General features: G+C 33.7%; 1 protein-coding gene across 1 annotated transcript in view; it reads left to right on the forward strand.

The window, feature by feature from the left end:
- LOC138700581 (nephrin-like) overlaps positions 1-20,195 on the forward strand; it is a 1,373,770-nt gene that overhangs the window by 920,782 nt on the left and 432,793 nt on the right. The window contains exon 4 of the mRNA XM_069827162.1: positions 4,326-4,436. Coding sequence (XP_069683263.1) covers positions 4,326-4,436 — 111 coding nt within the window. The remainder of the gene's footprint in view (positions 1-4,325; positions 4,437-20,195) is intronic.

A 20,195-nucleotide genomic window follows, 5' to 3' on the forward strand; every position in this document is an offset into this window, starting at 1 on the left:
TGTTTTATGTGGAGTTATTTGATTAAAAAACTTCTACATAAATTTTGGTAATACTTAAACTGCAAACGCATTAGAAGTTACAAACATAATCTGATATACCTAATTCATTAATGATTATAATTGATCATTTAGGAATACCTGGAGGCGAGAGAAATAATTTTTAGGAACAATTTTTTTTACTCATTATTAGCTACATATTTTAAATTCAGTGCAAACATCTTGAATGCAAAATTATTATAAAGCTGAAATTTTAAGACTTTCAGGGCTCAGTATATTTAATGTAAACTTTTAATAATATTGATGTAAGAATTGTAAGAATATTTGTATAACTTATGATTTTAAGTACTGGGTTTCATAATAAAATGAAAATTTATTCCACGTTACTATTCACAGGAACGCAATTATAATAGTCTAGTTTAAAGTTTATTTTATTACGAACTACAAGAAAATGAAACTCCTTATATACAGTAAGTTATTCATTTTTGAGATGTGTGCATTCCTACTTATAAAAGGTAAAGGTATCCCCGTAACATGCCATGAAGGCACTTGGGGGGGCATGGAGTTAGAGCCCCATGCTTTCCATGACCTCGACACTAGAATGAGGTGGTGTGGTCGGCACCACGCTCTGACCGCCTTTTACCCCCGGAAAAAACCCGGTACTCAATTTTATAGGAGGCTGAGTGAACCTCGGGGCCGTTCTGAAAGTTTGGCAACGAGAAAAAATCCTATCAAGTCCTACTTATAATTTATACAAATTCCTACTAATATAATTGCACACATTAAAAGAAAACACCTAATATGTAATTGAGAGTAAAGGAAAAACTAAGCAACTAGAAGTTACATCTTATACCGTAAAATGTTCCTGAATGAAATTATACGATATAACGTTGTAAAAAAATTACTAAAAATTCGGCTGAATATTTTTGTGGCTTATTTCTAAAATTCCTTAATGTTTTAAATCTCTATATATTTTGAAAACACATCTGCTGAGGACACTCGTAAGTCTGCAAATTCGTTTATATTTTTTTATACTCAACCATGCCGAAATGTAGTAATTATACACCTGGTAGCAGCCCTTTAATGGACCGCATTAAAGTACACCTATTCATTAAAGTTCAGGTGTTCCACCAATCAGAAAATACCATTGTAGCAATGTGAAAGCGCAAGTATCGATTATTCTCGGATATGTAATCGAAAGACAACTAGCGCGAGAATAGACAATTTTAACTCAGTCGAAAAAAAAACACACAAATTAACATCAATTCACCGTCATCTTCCTGCCTTTCACAAAGCACATTCTCTCAAATTCATTTCACCAATTGCCGCAAAAAATCAATATGGTCGAGCATAAAAAGTCGTATGAAACTTGACTATGATGGTAATTAAGACGCTCGTATGAAAATTATTAAACTCGCTTGCGCTCGTTTCATAAACATACTCGCGTCTTAATTACTACCATTATAGGCTCGTTGCATAAAGTACTAATAAATAACAAGTGCATAATATTCGTTAACTGGGATATGAAAAGAATGAGAAATTATGTTGATGTATTGTACAATTTCCTGAAATACAGTTTCGGTGTTTTAAAGGTAAACCAACGATTTGCAATTTAAATATTAGCAAAATTAAGGGGAGAAAATGATGAAATTTGAAATGTTTTTTTCCAATTGATACACATTTTTCATTTTCTGTACATAGCAATATCATTGGTAGCCACCGGCGTGGCTCAGTCAGTTAAGGCGCTTACCTGCCGGTCTGAAGTTGCGCTCGGGCGCGGGTTCTATCCCCGCTTGGGCTGATTGCCTGGTTGTTTTTTTTTTTTTTTTTTCGAGGTTTTCCCCAACCTTAAGGTGAATTCCAGATAATCTATGGCGAATCCTCGGCCTCAACTCGCCAAATACAACCACCAATCTCATCGACGCTAAACAACCTCGTAGTTGATACAGCATCGTTAAATAACCAACTAAAAAAATCACTGCTGCAGCAATTTAAATTCGAAATTAATTTTGGAAAAGAAATGGGTCCCAAATTGTAAAGCAAAATTGATGTACTGGTATTTCTATTATTTTACAGATAAATTACATTTGTTCTACTTTACTCCTAACAGCCCTTTTTTGTTTGGAACACAATTTTGATATTGACTTTGAAAATGTTGGCGTAATTACATATTAAGAATGAATTTTAGAGGTACTTTTATGGAAATGTGGAGGCATATTTTCAAATACGTATAACAAAATAACAAATTTATATTACACAGAAAAATTTTTCTAATCGCCTAAAGAATGTATGTACCAAATATCATGCATTTAGCATTAATAATGTCTAAAATAAACAGGATGTCTCAGAAATAAACTGACAAATTTTTTCTGGGATGTAATTTACTTTAGTTAAAAAAATCACGAAACAAACAAAATTTCTATTTTCTAACTCAAATAGTTCTTGATATACCAAATAAAAATTATTTGTGATTAGACAGTGTGTTGGTGTGCATCATAATGGACATTGGACATTTGTTTACTATTTGGCATCGAATTGTTCAACTAATTTGCTGCCGAATCCGAGAACAGCTCTCCATACACTGCCTAATTACTCTAAGTTAGGTTGAGTTTACATAATTATAAAAGTGGAAATGTTTTGAGTAAAAAGAAACAAATTAAGGCAGTGTTTTTTTTCTACAAATAACAGGTGTTTTAGAGACTGGACTTTAACAAATTTACAGAAAGATAACTTGAAAAATATTTAAAATTGGACTGAGATTTTCACTGCCATATTTCTTTACACTGTGGCTTCTACTAGGCTACAATTAATTGTCGGTCTGTTTTTGAGATGTACTGTATAAGTTTTTGTACATAATAAAGCAAAAAATTAAAGTTAACTAGGAATTGCAACCAAAGTTTGCTGTCATTTGAAAACCTTGTGTCCCAGAACTTCGCAAATGGCGTCACAGCAGAAGGTCATAAATACGCGTTAAATTTTGTGTAATGTATTTTTCACATATTAAAGATTATTTCACAGTGAAAAAATTTAAAATTTACTGGCTTTTTTTCAGATTTAATTATCCTGTCTCCGTAAGTGATTTTTGAACGGGTTCCGGTAAATATATATGTGAAGCCTGGAATATTTCCATTTGAAAAATGCGTAGTGACGCTTGGACAAGAAGGTTTCGGGACATGTGGAGATGCCTGTATGATACTGGATACACGCCGAACCTGACTATAGTTGTTTGGTTTGGGGAAAAACGAGCCTAGCCGAGAATTTTCGTACTATTCACATACGGTAGACGAAGCACTAAGAATAAATGGTACATTCAGTTATGACGAATTTTTGTGTGCGTCTGTCTGTGTTTTTGTCTGTACCTATGTTGTATGTTTATGTTCGTTTTAATTTTAGCAGTTGCAAATCAGTTATATTGTACGAAATGGATATATAAAAATTGGAGATTTATCCTTCGAAGAGGTAGAAAAATTCAAATATTTTGGAGCAACAGTAACAAACATAAATGACACTCGGGAGGAAATTAAACGCAGAATAAATATGGGAAATGCGTGTTGTTATTGGGTTGAGAAGCTCTTATCATCCAGTCTGCTGTCCAAAAATCTGAAAGTTATAATTTATAAAACAATTATATTACCGGTTCTTCTGTATGGTTGTGAAACTTGGACTCTCACTTTGAGAGAGGAACATAGGTTAAGGGTGTTTAAGAATAAGGTGCTTAGGAAAATATTTGGGGCTAAGCGGGATGAAGTTACAGGAGAATGGAGAAAGTTACACAACACAGAACTTCACGCATTGTATTCTTCACCTAACATAATTAGGAACTTAAAATCCAGACGTTTGAGATGGGCAGGGCATGTAACACTTATGGGCGAATCCAGAAATGCATATAGAGTGTTAGTTGGGAGACCGAAAGGAAAAAGACCTTTAGGGAGGCCGAGACGTAGATGGGAGGATAATACTAAAATGGATTTGAGGGAGGTGGGGTATGATGATAGAGATTGGATTAATCTTGCACAGGATAGGGACCGATGGCAGGCTTGGCTTATGTGAGGGCGGCAATGAACCTTCGGGTTCCTTAAAAGCCATTTGTAAGTATGTAAGTTGCAAATCAATTATTTTAATTTATGTGTTGGTTATGTTAGCGTATTTCTCAGTTTAAAATGAGGTCAGCATAGAAATTCGTTGGTTTTCCGGTTGAGAATTAAAGGATTGGAAGTTCGCTTGGTTGTTAAATGATACATAAACTAAATGAGGAACTTTTGACTCTAAAACATGGACCAGTTTTGCAGACTGTGTGTATATGAAATGTTCTTTCTTTGTTTCCGTAGCTCCACCCATGAATCCGACGATATTCGACGACCGGGGCAAGGAAGTACCGAGTGTGGCTGGTCCTTACGAAGAGGGCCGCGAAATGAAACTGCTGTGCGTGGTCTCAGGGGGTGAGTATCTCTAACTACCACTGCAGCAACAGCAGCAGCTGTTGTTTCTGCTTTTATTTACTCTTAAGTTTAACTTTACTTTCCCTCTTTATCCTGAAAATGGGTGGAAAAATATAACTTTCATATAATATAGTGCGATGTGTAGAAATTCACAGAAATAAATGTACCCCAAATATCTATTTCTAGTATGAATCTTAAATGATGAATTGCGAACTATTTTATCATCATGTTTAGTTTAAAACGTAATTTCCCTAATTCAGTAACTACAGGGACATCATTTTATTTTTACTAACATTTTTAATATTAACCTGTCTATACCTTTAGAGAACCGGAAACACCGCTTGCTCCCCCCTCCAAGACTGGAGTTCGATGATACCGGCGTAAAACACAAATCACTCTACTAGGAATAGGAAGGAAGAAAAGTAGTTCATCCATTTACGTAAACTAGGAAATATCGCGATTTTGAGTTTGATAATTTTCATTAGGTTGTTCTTTAATCAAAGTACAGTACTGTATTAAGAATAAGTGTTTTTACTCACGAAGTGAGTTATCCATGCGAACGTATTCATTATGCGGTGTATATTATACTGTCTACAGCACATTAGCGTACAATATAGAGAAAGAAGTTAAATTGAAAAATAATCATAATATGAATATTTAAACACAATTTTGAAAATGGTGGCCGTTCATTTCGATACAGGCTTCAGTTCTTTTGTGCATATTATCGCACTATAGACTATTGCATCTAATTCCAATTGCCATTTTCGTCCTTCGTACTAGTAACTCATGTTGAAATAATTCTGTACCTATTCTACGTACTGTAAATTCAATCTTCATTTCTGCCCGACCCGAAAATATAAAATTACTCAGACATGCTATCTACTGTCCGTCCAAGTGGTTATGCCGCAGGATTGTAGAAAGGGAGGAAATCACGTGACAGTTAATTACTTAACGAGGCCCTTTTATTTAAGTTAAATTAAACAGCTGTATAATATTACATTAACTTCCAATTCCTAAGAGAAATTAATGTTTTCAGAAAAGAGCTAAGACAGCCCAGCTTTTACAGAAGGGCGAGCAGAAGCATATGGGGGAAATCGGGATGCGACGTAGGCAAACGGACAGTACCCGTGCGAAAATATGATTCAATATTGAAAGCTCTTTCGTCACTGGAAAACGCGAACATATTTCTGGAACGTACTATACTCAGTAACTCAGTACTGCTTACTATCTGCGGTCTTGGTTCTGTGTGGAGTTGGAACTTCATTAGTAGAAGGGGAGGGAGTGAAGTACATTCAAAAACTCGGGTACAACAAAAATTGAAGTAAAAATAAAATGATGTCACTGTATATGTTATTTTATTGCTGAACAGGAAATTTAATTGAAGATACCAATACCTTTGTAAACTCCAGTAGCGAAAGGTGATTTCATTAGGATATTACAGCTTTTTATTGGGATCATTGACAGAGGATGATTCCATATTTCAACACTGAAACAATATTTATGATACATCAGTTACAATCTTTTCTGGACCAGGGAATATCTTCTATTTTCGTAGAAATAAGCGTAAATAAATAAAAACGTTAAAAAGTGCTGTTCACGAAGTTATAATAGGCAACATTATGACGTATTATTGATGATAAACAACATTAAGATCCATGGATCATATACGGAGACATAGAGGAAGGCAGAAAATACGAAATATTAGCTGCTAGGTTTGCAGTAAAAGATCTCCCTTTGGATAGAACAAGGAATTAATTAATTAATGTCACTTTTGTTGACGTCATACAAAATTTTGTCCAATATTCTTTTGAGAAGATTAACTCCGTACGTAGATGAAATTATTGGGGATCATCAGTGCGGTTTTCGGCGTAATAGATCGACTATTGATCAGATTTTTTGTATTCGACAGATAATGGAGAAAAAATGGGAGTGTAAGGGTACAGTACATCAGTTATTCATAGATTTCAAAAAGGCTTATGACTCGGTTAAGAGGGAAGTATTATATGATATTCTTATTGAATTTGGTATTCCTAAGAAACTAGTTCGATTAATTAAAATGTGTCTCAGTGAAACATACAGCAGAGTCCGTATAGGTCAGTTTCTATCTGATGCTTTTCCAATTCACTGCGGGCTAAAGCAGGGAGATGCACTATCACCTTTACTTTTTAACTTCGCTCTAGAATATGCCATTAGGAAAGTTCAGGATAACAGGCAGGGTTTGGAATTGAACGGGTTACATCAGCTTCTTATCTATGCGGATGACGTGAATATGTTAGGAGAAAATACACAAACGATTAGGGAAAACACGGAAATTTTACTTGAAGCAAGTAGAGCGATCGGTTTGGAAGTAAATCCCGAAAAGACAAAGTATATGATTATGTCTCGTGACCAGAATATTGTACGAAATGGAAATATAAAAATTGTAGATTTATCCTCCGAAGAGGTGGAAAAATTCAAATATATTGGAGCAACAGTAACAAATATAAATGACACTCGGGAGGAAATTAAACGCAGAATAAATATGGGAAATGTGTGTTATTATTCGGTTGAGAAGCTCTTATCATCCAGTCTGCTGTCCAAAAATCTCAAAGTTAGAATTTATAAAACAGTTATATTACCGTTCTTCTGTATGGTTGTGAAACTTGGACTCTCACTCTGAGAGAGGAACATAGGTTCAGGGTGTTTGCGAATAAGGTGCTAAGGAAAATATTTGGGGCTAAGCGGGATGAAATTACAGGAGAATGGAGAAAGTTACACAACACAGAACTGCACGCATTGTATTCTTCACCTGACATAATTAGGGACATTAAATCCAGACGTTTGAGATGGGCAGGGCATGTAGCACGTATGGGCGAATCCAGAAATGCATATGGAGTGTTAGTTGGGAGACCGGAGGGAAAAAGACCTTTAGGGAGGCCGAGACGTAGATGGGAGGATAATATTAAAATGGATTTGATGGAGGTGGGGTATGATGATAGAGACTGGATTAATCTTGCACAGGATAGGGACCGCTGGCGGGCTTATGTGAGGGCGGCAATGAACCTTCGGGTTCCTTAAAAGCCATTTGTAAGTAATATTACCAATATAATTATTATTAGTTACTGTTACCATTATTGATATCTTTATTGTTACTCTTGTCATTATTATTATTATCATTATTATTACTTACTTACAAATGGCTTTTAAGGAACCCGGAGGTTCATTGCCGCCCTCACATAAGTCCACTATCGACCCCTATCTTGAGCAAGATTAATCCAGTCCCTACCATCATATCCCATCTCCCTCAAATCCATTTTTATATTATCCTTCCATCTATGCCTTGTGTCTCCCCAAAGATCTTTTCCCCTCAGGTTTTCCAACTAACACTCTACATATATGCATTTCTAGACTCATATGTGCTACATGCCCTGCCTATCTCAGACGTCTGGGTTTAATGTTCCTAATTATGGTAGGTATAGAATACAATGCGTGCAGTTCTGCGTTGTGCAACTTTCTCCATTCTCATGTAACTTCATCTCTCTTAGCCCCAAATATTTTCCTAAATAACTCATCCTCGAACACTCTTGACCTCTGTTCCTCTCTCAAAGTGAGAGTCCAAGTTTCACAACCGTACAGAATAACCGGTAATGTAACTGTTTTATAAATTGTAACTTTCAACTTTTTCGAGAGCAGACTGGATGGTAAAAGCTTCTCAAGCGAATAATAACACGCATTTCCCATATTTATTTTACATTTAATTTCCTCACAAGTGTCATTTATATTTGTTACTGTTGCTCCAAGGTGTTGGAAATTTTCTATCTTTTCAAAGGATAAATTTCCAATTTTTATATTTTCATTTCGTACTATCTTCTAGTCATGAGACGTAATCATATACTTTGTTTTTTCCGAAGTTCACTTCCAAACCTATCTCATTACTTTCTTCAATTACTTTCTTACTTCATTACTTTACTCTCGTGTTTTCCCTAATAGTTTGTGGATTTTCTATTATTATTATTATTATTATTATTATTATTATTATTATTATTATTATTTTGTTATTATTATTTTGTTATTATTATTTTATTATTATTATGTTATTATTATTTTGTTATTATTATTTTATTATTATTATTTTATTATCATTATTATTAATTTATTATCATTATTATTATTTTATTATCATTATTATTTTATTATTATTATTTTATTATTTTATTATTTTATAATTATTTTATTATTTTATAATTATTTTTTATTATTTTATTATTATTTATTATTATTTTTTATTTATTATTATTTTATTATTATTATTATTATTTTATTATTATTATTTTATTATTATTATTATTTTATTATTATTATTTTATTATTATTATTATTTTGTTATTATTTATTATTATTATTATTATTATTATTATTATTATTACTTTATTATTATTTTTATCATTATTAATATTTTTATCAGTATTATTATTTTATTATCAGTATTATTATTTTATTATCAGTATTATTATTTTATTATCAGTATTATTATTATTATTATTATTATTATTATTATCAGTATTATTATTATTATTATTATTATTATTATTATTATTATTATTATTATTATTATTATTACGAAGTGTCAAATAAAATAGAAAGCCCCCTTTACGTAGGACCTGTCTGCAATCTGTAGCGGATTCAAATTCGTGTAAGTAGACCGGTGTGCTATTGTCCATTCAAGTGTTGGCTAATTTGTGGCCATAAAAATCCTACTCTAACTTAACTAATCAGAAATATAAAGAATGACTATCCACTCTCGTATTTTGTACGTATTTCATAAACATGGTCAGCAATGTGTCCAAGGTTTGTCTTTAGTTGTAAATCGGATTCGAATATAGTCTTCCAGTTATTCTCTTTGTTGTAAAATATCTTAATACGCCGGTTTCTACTTTTCTACTGTAAGAATTTAAATCGGGTGTAAAGACTGTGATACATTGCGAAATGCTAGTAAGATAATGAAATAATCTTGTAGTTTCGTTCAGATGACAAATTTAAAAAATACATTTTATATTTTAATGTAGCGGACAGCCGTATCTTCTCCGCCAGTTCACCGAAAAATAGTGATATGTTGTATACTTTTACGAGAGGTCACATGAAACACCTGACAAGCTATATTCTAGACGTACTGTTAACGTGCAGTATGTATTTCAGATTTTTACGTTAAATAAAGAATATTATATAGACTTAATAAATTCTGTGGTGTTTGGTCAAAACATATCTCCAAAAACTCTGTTTTGAGGTACAAAGCATTTTTATTTTCACTTTTCCTATATAAATCATAATTCTACTTTACATACAAATGTAAATGAAAATATGAATATGATCAGATGATATCACGACTATACCAACGAAAGAATGGAATGGAATTCCTCAAGGATCAATATTAGGTCCCCTACTTTTTCTAGTGTTTACAAATGATCTTGCCCCCCCCCCCTTATAAAAGATGTAGGTCATCCCATATTATTTGCAGATGACACAAGTATAGTAATTACAGCCAATAACTCCAACACATTCCAATCTTCAACAGAGGAAATTCTCTTCAAAATATGTGACTGGTTCTCAGTCAATAAATTAGTATTAAATTGTAACAAAACTAACATAATTCAATTTAAATCCTGTCCAAATTCAACGTCGCAAATTTCTAGCGCAATAATTAACAGTAGATCCCTATTAGAAACAACAACAACAACCAAATTTCTTGGCTTCAAAATCGATGTGTTAAATTGGAAAAATCATATTAAAGAAGTTACCCCCAAACTAAATTCAGCTTGTTTTGCTATTAGATATATGCAAAAGATAGTAAATATCAATACCTTAAAAACAATATACTTTGCATACTTCCACTCGGTAATGAGTTTCGGAATAATATTCTGGGGAAATTCCACAGATAGTAACAATATATTTCTGTTACAAAAAAGAGTAATTAGAATAATAGTAGGTGCCAAATCTAGGGAATCGTGTAGGACTATTTTCAAAAAACTACAAATAATGCCCATGGCTTGTCAGTGTATCTTTTCATTAATAGTCTTCCTCGTATGTAATCGTGAAAACTTTGTAACTAATTCAACAGTTCATAGCATAAATACACGTCAGAAAAATGACTTTCATTCTCCATCGGCAAGTCTATCGTGCTATCAAAAAGAAGTGCGTTATATGGCAGTAAAATTTTTTAATAGCCTCCCTATCGATATAAAAAATGAAACTCGAAACATAAAATTATTTAGGGCCAAATTAAAGAAATACCTAATTTCTCACGCCTTCTATTCTGTAGGTGAATTCATGACATTCAATAACACTTCATGAAATTGATACTAAAACTTTGTGTTGTACTAGTAGACTATATTGTAAATCTCGTCTGTATATATTTCATCTAGAATGTGACTATAAATTAAGATTTTATAATAGTATTAAGTTTTTTGACTTGTTCCATATTCTAGCTGTAAGCATGTATGAATATCATGGAATGTTAATAAATACAATACAATACAAAAGAGAACTTTCTTTTTATATACGGATGCGCTTTCGGCTAAAAAAAAAGGCCATTTTGGAGTTATCATGTTCTCACCAAACACCACAGAATTATTGAAAATTGTTCTGTTCTTAGTACTGAAGCTTCTCTTCATCGTGATATTACAGTAGCCTACACGCTTCTTCCATACGAACCTTCTTCACTATATGACCAAGATATTATAAGAGTATGATTCAAATATGTCTTTGAATTAAACATCTCTATCTTTCCCTGTTTTCCGCATCTATAACTCCGAATTTATCGATTGATAGTTATACTTTTTGGTTTCATATGCTTTGAAGTCCTCTTCTTCTTTTTCATCTATTTTAGTCTCTTCCTCCAATTTTCCATGTATGAAAATAAGTTTACTTGATTGTCCTACAATCCCTATATTTTCTGTTAAATTTTGCTCTCCAATTTTTTCAGCTATATAGGTTTCTTGAAGTGTCATGTAATACAAATTCTTCTCTCTACAAAACATATATTCACTTCTCTTTGCTAAGTACAATGTGTTTCAAAATGATGGTAACACTTTCATATGACTATTATTGAGTAAATATTAATTAACATAGTACAATTCATTTGTTAATCAACTTTCAAAGTATCAAGTTTGAAGAACGTGTTATTTTTATTCCCATGGTGTACATTATTGAAAAATGGCAACTCCACGACATAAAAATATTTTCTTTTCAGCAGCTTGAGAAAACAAATTCAATAAAAAAATGGTATAAAAGTTGCTTGGTAGATATTTCCGAATTGGCAGTCTATTAAAGCTTTAGATTGGATGTGATACTGCCTCTGATCTGACCTATCGCCATTGGCCTCCCAGGTCACCATACTTGACACTATGTGACTTCTTTCTTTGAGGTTATGTAAATGATGTAGCTTATGTGCCACCTCTGCCCCAAGACATTGGAGATGTAAGGCATCGGATCATTGCAGCGTTTGCATTCATTAACTGAGATACGGTGTGTGTGGGAAGATTTTGACTATCGTTTTGATGTGTGCTGTGTAACAAAAAAATCTGACGCGGAGTGTTCAACGTCTCAGTAAAAACTTCGACAGTTTCTTCAATTACAATATGCATCAAGTTGTTGTATGATTAGTAATTAGTAAAAATTATGTGAAAGTGTTACTATTATTTTGAAACAGGAATTATGTATACTGTTTTTATTTTTTCATTGCATTACATAATGGTTATGTAGGTTACTTAATGAGAAATGAAAAAACTGATTCTGTAACATTTGCGAGGTGAAGTACCAATTTATTTCGTACTGTATTCTTCTTTTTATTTTTTATTAAATTATTAACATTTCTATGACTAGCTCTTTATTTATCAAATTATTTCGAATGTTGTGTAAAATTCTTAACCTCACAACGATGCAATAGTTGTTGATTTTATTTCAAAATTATAATTTTGTTTTATTTTGTTCTATTTTTGCAGAAATACCTTAACACACCCAATGTTCATTTCTTTCAAGATTCATCCAAGAAGAATGAATGAGATAGTTATAATGAAAATCGGTCTGAATATATCGTATATTTTTATTTACTTAATCATTTTTGTGTGTGTTTCCAAGTTATTGTTGTATGATACTTAAGACTAATGGCAATTAAAACACTTTTTATTTCAATAAAATTAAATTACTTCTCGTATTTGCATAACAAATTCAATAACTTGCAGTATTTTCATAAACTATTGTAGATTTTTGTTGTAAGCATAAAATTTCAGTAACTGTTGTTTTACAAATTACATATCAGTAAATTGTGATGTAGTCTAGACATAAAATTCATATATTTGTGATATTTTACAAAACAAATTGCCTCGATTTCTTAACATTTGTTTGTGCTTTATGTAAAATGTAGAACGTGGAAATAATATTCTTCTTCTTGTTCTGTAAGAGTGATTATTTATATTTATAAAAAAAATTGTCATGTTTTATGTATTCTCCCCAAATTCTTAATATTGACAACAAAAATTTGTTCTCAGTAACCCTTTTTAATTGTTTGTCATGAATTAACACTTGTAACTTATTTCATTTTCGTGTACTGTGTCCCAAAAATGACATAAATACATGCAAATTAATAAAACAGTACTACTTGTTGAATTATTTTGCCCTGGGATCAAAATCCACCTTTGTTAGACAGCAAGCAAAGGATTGTTTCAATGTTGTAAAGGAGTGAATGTACTTTTGAATCGGTGTGTAGTGCGTCGTCGTTTAATATACTGCAGGGAATGGAATTGAGAACGGAGCGGTCATGTCTTTATGCGGTAGCTATATATACTGAAGCCTATTCAGTATGGCTTGTTGCTTGTAGATGATAAACATCTATAGCGGCTTCGATTCCTGCCCGGAACAAGTAGCATAGCTAAGAGTAGCAAGTAACAGAATCCTCTACCTCATCTATTCATGAGGTTTGGTCACATGATACAGGGTCCATACCCTGTACAAGCAGAGATTGTATTGCTTTGGTATCTACTCTGTATCCTCTCTGGATAATTGTGGCTTACAAGTGACACATATTGAAGCGAGTATGTGTGAGAATTGAGGTATACAGAAATTAATAATGATATGAAGTGATGTGTACCAAAGAACGTAATGTAATCTCGCGTCTTTCAAATTATAGAAGGATATATGGAAAAGTTGATAACTTTTTCCACTCAGAGGTAACTCCTCTCTCTTGATGGGGTTTGGAAAATTGTAATGAGAGATGATAATGATAATAAAAGGTAAAAAGGTAAAGGTATCCCCGTAACATGCCATGAAGGCACTTGGGGGGCATGGAGGTAGAGCCCCATGCTTTCCATGACCTCGGCACTAGAATGAGGTGGTGTGGTCGGCACCACGCTCTGACCGCCTTTTACCCCCGGGAAAGACCCGGTACTCAATTTTATAGAAGGCTGAGTGAACCTTGGGGCCGTTCTGAAAGTTTGGCAACGAGAAAAAATCCTGTCACCACCTGGGATCGAACCCCGGACCTTCCAGTCCGTAGCCAGCTGCTCTACCAACTGAGCTACCCGGCCGCCCGATGATAATGATAATAATAATAATAATAATAATAATAATTCTTTATTTATACTGGCAGAGTTAAGGCCATAGGGCCTTCTCTTACACTCTATCACAGGCCTGCACAAACAGAGCTCAACGAGCGCGCGCGCTCCTTCGGAGCGGGAGAGCGGTGTTTACCGCTCGTCGAAACGGAGAGAAATATACGTCAGAATGACATAGACTTGCTACAGTATAGGTAGAGGAGAGGGAAACTACCACTCAGTTATCTAGTGGAGTGCAATGTGTAGGCCTATTCTCAGTAACTGTTTCACGTTGCTTACCTACTGCTACAGTACAGTATGGAGGAATCTAAAAGACGGAACATAACATTTAACATTTAACGATTTACAGCTCGAACTTATTGACCTTCAATGTGACCTAAGGGCTAAAGATCGTTTGAATAATACTACTAGCCTGGTTGAGTTTTACAAGACTAAACATTAGCAATAATATCCACGACTACACAGGCTGGTTGTGAAAATGATTGCTATGTTTGGCTCAATATTTATATTTGTGAGCAACTGTTTTCTATAATCAACTTTAATAAAGGCAGACATCGAACATCTGTAACTAATGTTTCATTATGATCAGTAGGCTACTGTTCCTTTCAGCTGCCAACAGCATAAAACCTCGTTTTGATGTACTGATACATAAAAATATAACAAAATGATATTGTACATTTAAGTAGCTATAGAATTTCTATTATTTCTGTAAAATAAATATTTCTTTATTAATTAATAATAGTCCAAGATAGTTTTGCAAACACCGAACGGGAATTCATTTCATAAACACTCGTAATAGTACTTCCTTTTGTGTATATTTTGTACGAGATCACCCCTTCTTCCAGTCCACCCTTATACAGAGCGCAGCTAATATCTGCATTCCGCTCATGAGCTGTGAGACGGCTCGGAGAGCGCAAACCTTGTGCAGGCCTGCTCTATCAAGTCACAAAGTATACAAGCAGTTAAAATTTAACAAAAAGTTAAAGAACAGAATACTAACATATTACAAATAATAATAATAATAATAATAATAATAATAATAATAATAATAATAATAATAATAATAATAATAATAATAATAATAATAGCATAATAAAATCTACACTAAACAACATGAAAATAATACAATAATAGAAAAAAGAAAGTAAAATACATTGGAATATATTAAAAGCAACTCATTAGTACAGATGGTTAATATGGAAAACGTAAGGAAGAATATAACAAAATGGAATGTAATAAAATAATAACAAAAAGAAAAGAAATACGAATGTTAAATAAAATTCACAATAAAAAGGCTATGATAATAAATGCATCGGCTGATAAAGAGAACAAAAAGGGAAAAGGAAGGAAAGAAATATATAGCCTATATTTTTACAAAACTATCGCAGAGAAAAGGTCTTATAAGTGAAAGGAATCTGAATTGAAAAAGTGCAATTTTAATTTATTTTTGAAACTAGACAATGTCCGACAGTCTCTGACATGTTGTGGTAGAGAGTTCCAGAGATGAGCTGCAGAGACGGTGAAAGATGAAGAGTAGAAGGATGTTCTGTGTTTAGGAATGGAGAGTGTGATATGGTGTTGTGAGCGAGTACCTATTTCGTGATATGAGGACAAATGTTGAAAACGAGAAGCTAGGTAGCTAGGATTAGACTATTACACTATTTCGAAAATTATACAGTTCAATTCTCTGTTGGGGGCGGGTAAAAGGACTCAAGTCACTCTATGAACATTTACAGGACGTATTTTCAAAGATTTAAACAACTGCTGTAAATCCGAAAAGTGAAATGCTTCGGCTATTTCAACAACAGACATTACATATACATAAAAATACTAAATTAATAATACGATATTATTAAAGTGACAACAAATTATTAATAAGAATTTGCATGATGATTATAATTTTAAAAATAGTTTAAGCATTTGTTTGTTAAATAATGTAGGTGCTTAATAATTTCAGTTTAGAATTCTCTTTGTAAAATATTTATATAATCTTGAACCGTGATTAGAACTGTGTCTTAGACCTGCTTCAGTCTTACATTTTGGATCAGTGAGGAGGAGCGAAATATTGTATCTTCTTAGTTTGATATTTATAGTAGTAATTCAAAATTGTATAAATATAAATGTGCTTGATATTCAAAGTATTAAATTCTTTATATGTACAGTAAGATGAGTTGGATAATCAAGTTTTCTTAAACATATCTTAATAATCATTTATATTATTAATAATCCTTTATATTTATGAATGGTATTCTGTGATAATCCGCCCCATTCCTATAATTCCATACTATATTATAGGCTGGACTAGGACTAGAAATATTATCAATAGTTTTGCTCACATAAAGCGACACAATTGAACAAAATTGTAGAGAGTTTTACGTAATTTAAGACATAAGTAGTTAATATAAAAATTCCTTTTTAAATTGTGATCGATGAAGGTACATAAATATTTCACATGGGTTGTTGAGCGTAGTTTAGGACAATTGCAATTTATTATAAATATTTGTACAATTATTGCTATGAATTATTTTAACTTTCAGTTGTTTTCCACTATAGGGAGGCGTGTTTTGTTGAAAGCAAAGGGAATGAAGTTGTTTTATGTATGTTGAGTCGTAGTAGATTAAAATCTAACCATTTTTCATTGAATTTAAGCCAATATTAGCCTTTTTAAAAACATGTTCCCAGCAGCATCCAGTATCGTCTGCAAAGGAATCAATATTACCTTTAGTAATGTTAGCATCTAAAAGTAACAAATTATTTATAAAAATGCTGAACAACACAGGACCCAATACGGTTCCCTGAGGAATGCTGATATTGACAGTTTATTTTTCGCATTATGTACTTCTCGTATATTAGTATCAAATTATTATTGCTAATTGTTCATCTGAAATTGCCGTACAAGGCAAAAATGTTCATGATAAATATATTACATTGATATACAGAGTGATTTATATAGAACTGACACATTTCTTTCATTAATTGTTTCAAAACGAATTGTGCTAGCGACAACTTATTACACCTAAAATGTAGAGGGGTTTTGGGAGATTATTTACCTCTATAGCAAATGTTGAAAATATCCTCCATCCTGCATAAGGCACAACTCAACACGTCGTTCCATGTTACTGGCCAATCGTTGGAGGACTCTGTTGTCAATAGCTTGAATCTCCTGTGTTATGTTGTGCTTCAGATCGTCCAATGTCTGGGGACGTGTGGCGTAAACCCTGTCTTTTAAGTAACCCCATTGAAAGAAGTCCGGCGTTGTCAAATCCGGAGATCTCGGTGGCCACAGGTTCCTGGAAATTATTCGGTCGTCAAAGAAACTTGCAATTAGTTCCATGGATTCATTTGATGTATGGCATGTAGCGCCATCTTGCTGAAAATATCCTTGACTCAGCTCTACATCGTCCAGTTGCTCAACAAACTCCATGAAAATCAGTCGGTGCTCTGCAGTGTTCACAGTCTGGTTAAAAAAAATTGGCCCCACTATTCTCTGTGCGGATATTGCGCACCTAACTCAGATTTTAACCGGGTGCATATGTGCTTCATGGATGACATGTGGATTTTCGATGGCCCAATGGCGTGAGTTCACATAAAGAGTCGTTGATTTAATGTGTACTGCATTTTCACGTTGACACAAAATGTCGAAAACAGCTGCCAACAATAGGAATAAAACATAAACATCTGCGCATCTAGTGACAAGGAATCGAAACTCCAGAACATTCTGCTTAATTTGGTGCTAAAATTGGGTCATCGAATGAATTTCCAACGGAATAATTAAAGAAAGAAATGTGTCAGTTCTATATAAATCACTCTGTATAACACATGTTGTGTGTAACTTATTGACTTAATCAATGTTATGTGTTAAGCTAGTTTGGCTGAAAATAAAGTATACAGTGAAACCTGCCTTTGCGGTCACTTCATTTAAACGGCCACCTGGCCAAAAGGCCAATTTTCTCTGGAACCAATTGGATTTTCCATAAGAACAATACAAATTCTCTCTTCATTTAACGGCCACCTCATGCGCCGGCCAGCGGCCGGGGTCTATTTGGATTGGAACCTGACTATAACAGTCACTGTCCAACAAGAAATCTTTTCACGGATACTGTCTGACCGATTTTTTCGATAGTTAGAGAACAGGAAGCAATATCACGAGGACAATACCTAAGTGTACAACAGTATACCCTGCATATCTTGGGGTTAGTTGGTTACTGTTTTATGATTCTTTTGTCACTTTCCACTTCGACCCTGCACAGCTATAAATTCTTACTCGTTTTTAAAGGATTGAAACACGGATGTTTTCCATCGACAATGTCACAGTATGCTTCAGGTCAGTAGTTAACCATTCGAATTTTTTTCTCCTCTTTCTATCTTTCTCTATTTGGACCAGCTTTTACGAATTTTTCTTCTTTTCATTCAGTTGATTCAGAACTGTGAAGTTAGTTTGAAAGAGAAATCATGTCTAACAATAAATCTAGAGTGGTGTCAAGTTTAGAGGTGAGACGAAAAATGATTGAAGAAAGTGAGAAGGGAACATCTGCGAGAAAAATTGCAGAAATATTCAAATGTGGAAGGACACAAATAAACGGTATAATTAAGAATAAAGATGAAATATTAAAAGAATTGGGGAAAAAATATGCCAAAAAAGAAGAGAGAATCTATGTTTAGTAATGTGAATGATTTAGTTTAAGAATGATTCAAGTGTGCGAAGGCGAAGAAATTGCCAGTAAGTGGGCCTATGATTCAAGAGAAAGCTCTTGAAATTGCCAAAAAAAACTCAATGTAAGCAATTTTGTTGCTAGTAATGGGAGGTTAGAGTAGAGTGCTTTAGAGAACGGCATAACATTGAATTTTGTTCTGTGTCTGGTAAAGGAGGTGACATTGCAACCAATGTTATTGAAAAATGGAAAAAATAGACTGCCTTCAGTTCTGCAAGAATTGCAAGAGGCTGACTTTAATATGGACGATTCTTGTACGCGCAAAGTATTGAAAAGTCAATGAAATTCTGTATTTTCATAAAAAACCTCAACCTTAATCAAGCGGCCACCTGATAAAACGGCCATTTTACAAGGTAACTTCAGATGGCCGCTTTAGACTGGTTTCACTGTATATTAATTTCAGGATTTAAAATGTTATGTTGCAAGAGCAATCTGTTAGTAAGATTTTTTTTCCCCCTAGTTTTTCCCCTTTTTTGATACATCCCATCTTACCCTTACTGTTAACATGGAACATATTTCTTAGAAAACTCCCGACGGATCTGAAGGAATTTAAAAGCCCTTCCTTCCTTTACAAACCTAAGCACCGAATCGCCGGTTGGGGGAAGGGAGAGATGGGGAGTTTCCATAAAACAAACCGCTCTGCCCACCGCCGGATTCAACCTAGATACGTTCTAACTTCAAGAGATCTTCTCTGCGGTGTCTTAAAGAGACAAAGAGACCGGAAGGAAGTGTACCTTAGCTGACTTCTTCACTCACTCAGCAGCCCCCCCCCCACTCTAGTCTTCCACCACGTTGTCTCCTGCAGCTCCTTCTATGAGAAGTTTACGTGGTTTCTACTCTCCTCCTTAAAGTCTGCTTCCCTTCTCACTATTTATGTTTTACCCTCTTTGCTGCACATTGTTTATTATACCGGTTTACCATAATTGATGCCAGCAATTTTTTGTTATTTTTCTCATCTCCGTTTTCCCCCTTTAAGATATTTTGTTTCACGCTGTTTATCCTCTTCTCCTTTCCACGTATTATTTCACACTCTTCAGTGCTTTATGAACTATAATTTTTTCTTCTTCTGTCTCCTGCATATACCCTAGGACTGCCATTGCTACTGCTGAATTTCTTGTTCCATTGTACAGTACAGCAGAGATAAATTCTACGCTAGACAATGTGAGAATTCGTTCCTTATCTTACGTGCTAGCTATTGCCAACAGTAGCACATTGAAATGTTGTTGGCAGAATTTTAGAGAATATTCCATTGTTTCCAGGATGTGGACGGCCGTATAAGTAAGGATTTTTTAAAGACTTTGAAATACGACTGAAAAGATGTCCCATCCATAATGAACTATATCGATTTCCCATAAAAACGACTCTTATAAAGTACGTATAATGCACATATAGCCTGTAAATATACGTCATATTAAAATGGGCTGTGAGCGGAAAGCGTGATATGCGTAGCTTGCAGGTCTCAA

Source organism: Periplaneta americana, chromosome 5, assembly GCF_040183065.1.
Source record: "Periplaneta americana isolate PAMFEO1 chromosome 5, P.americana_PAMFEO1_priV1, whole genome shotgun sequence".
Taxonomy (NCBI): Eukaryota; Metazoa; Arthropoda; class Insecta; order Blattodea; family Blattidae; genus Periplaneta; species Periplaneta americana.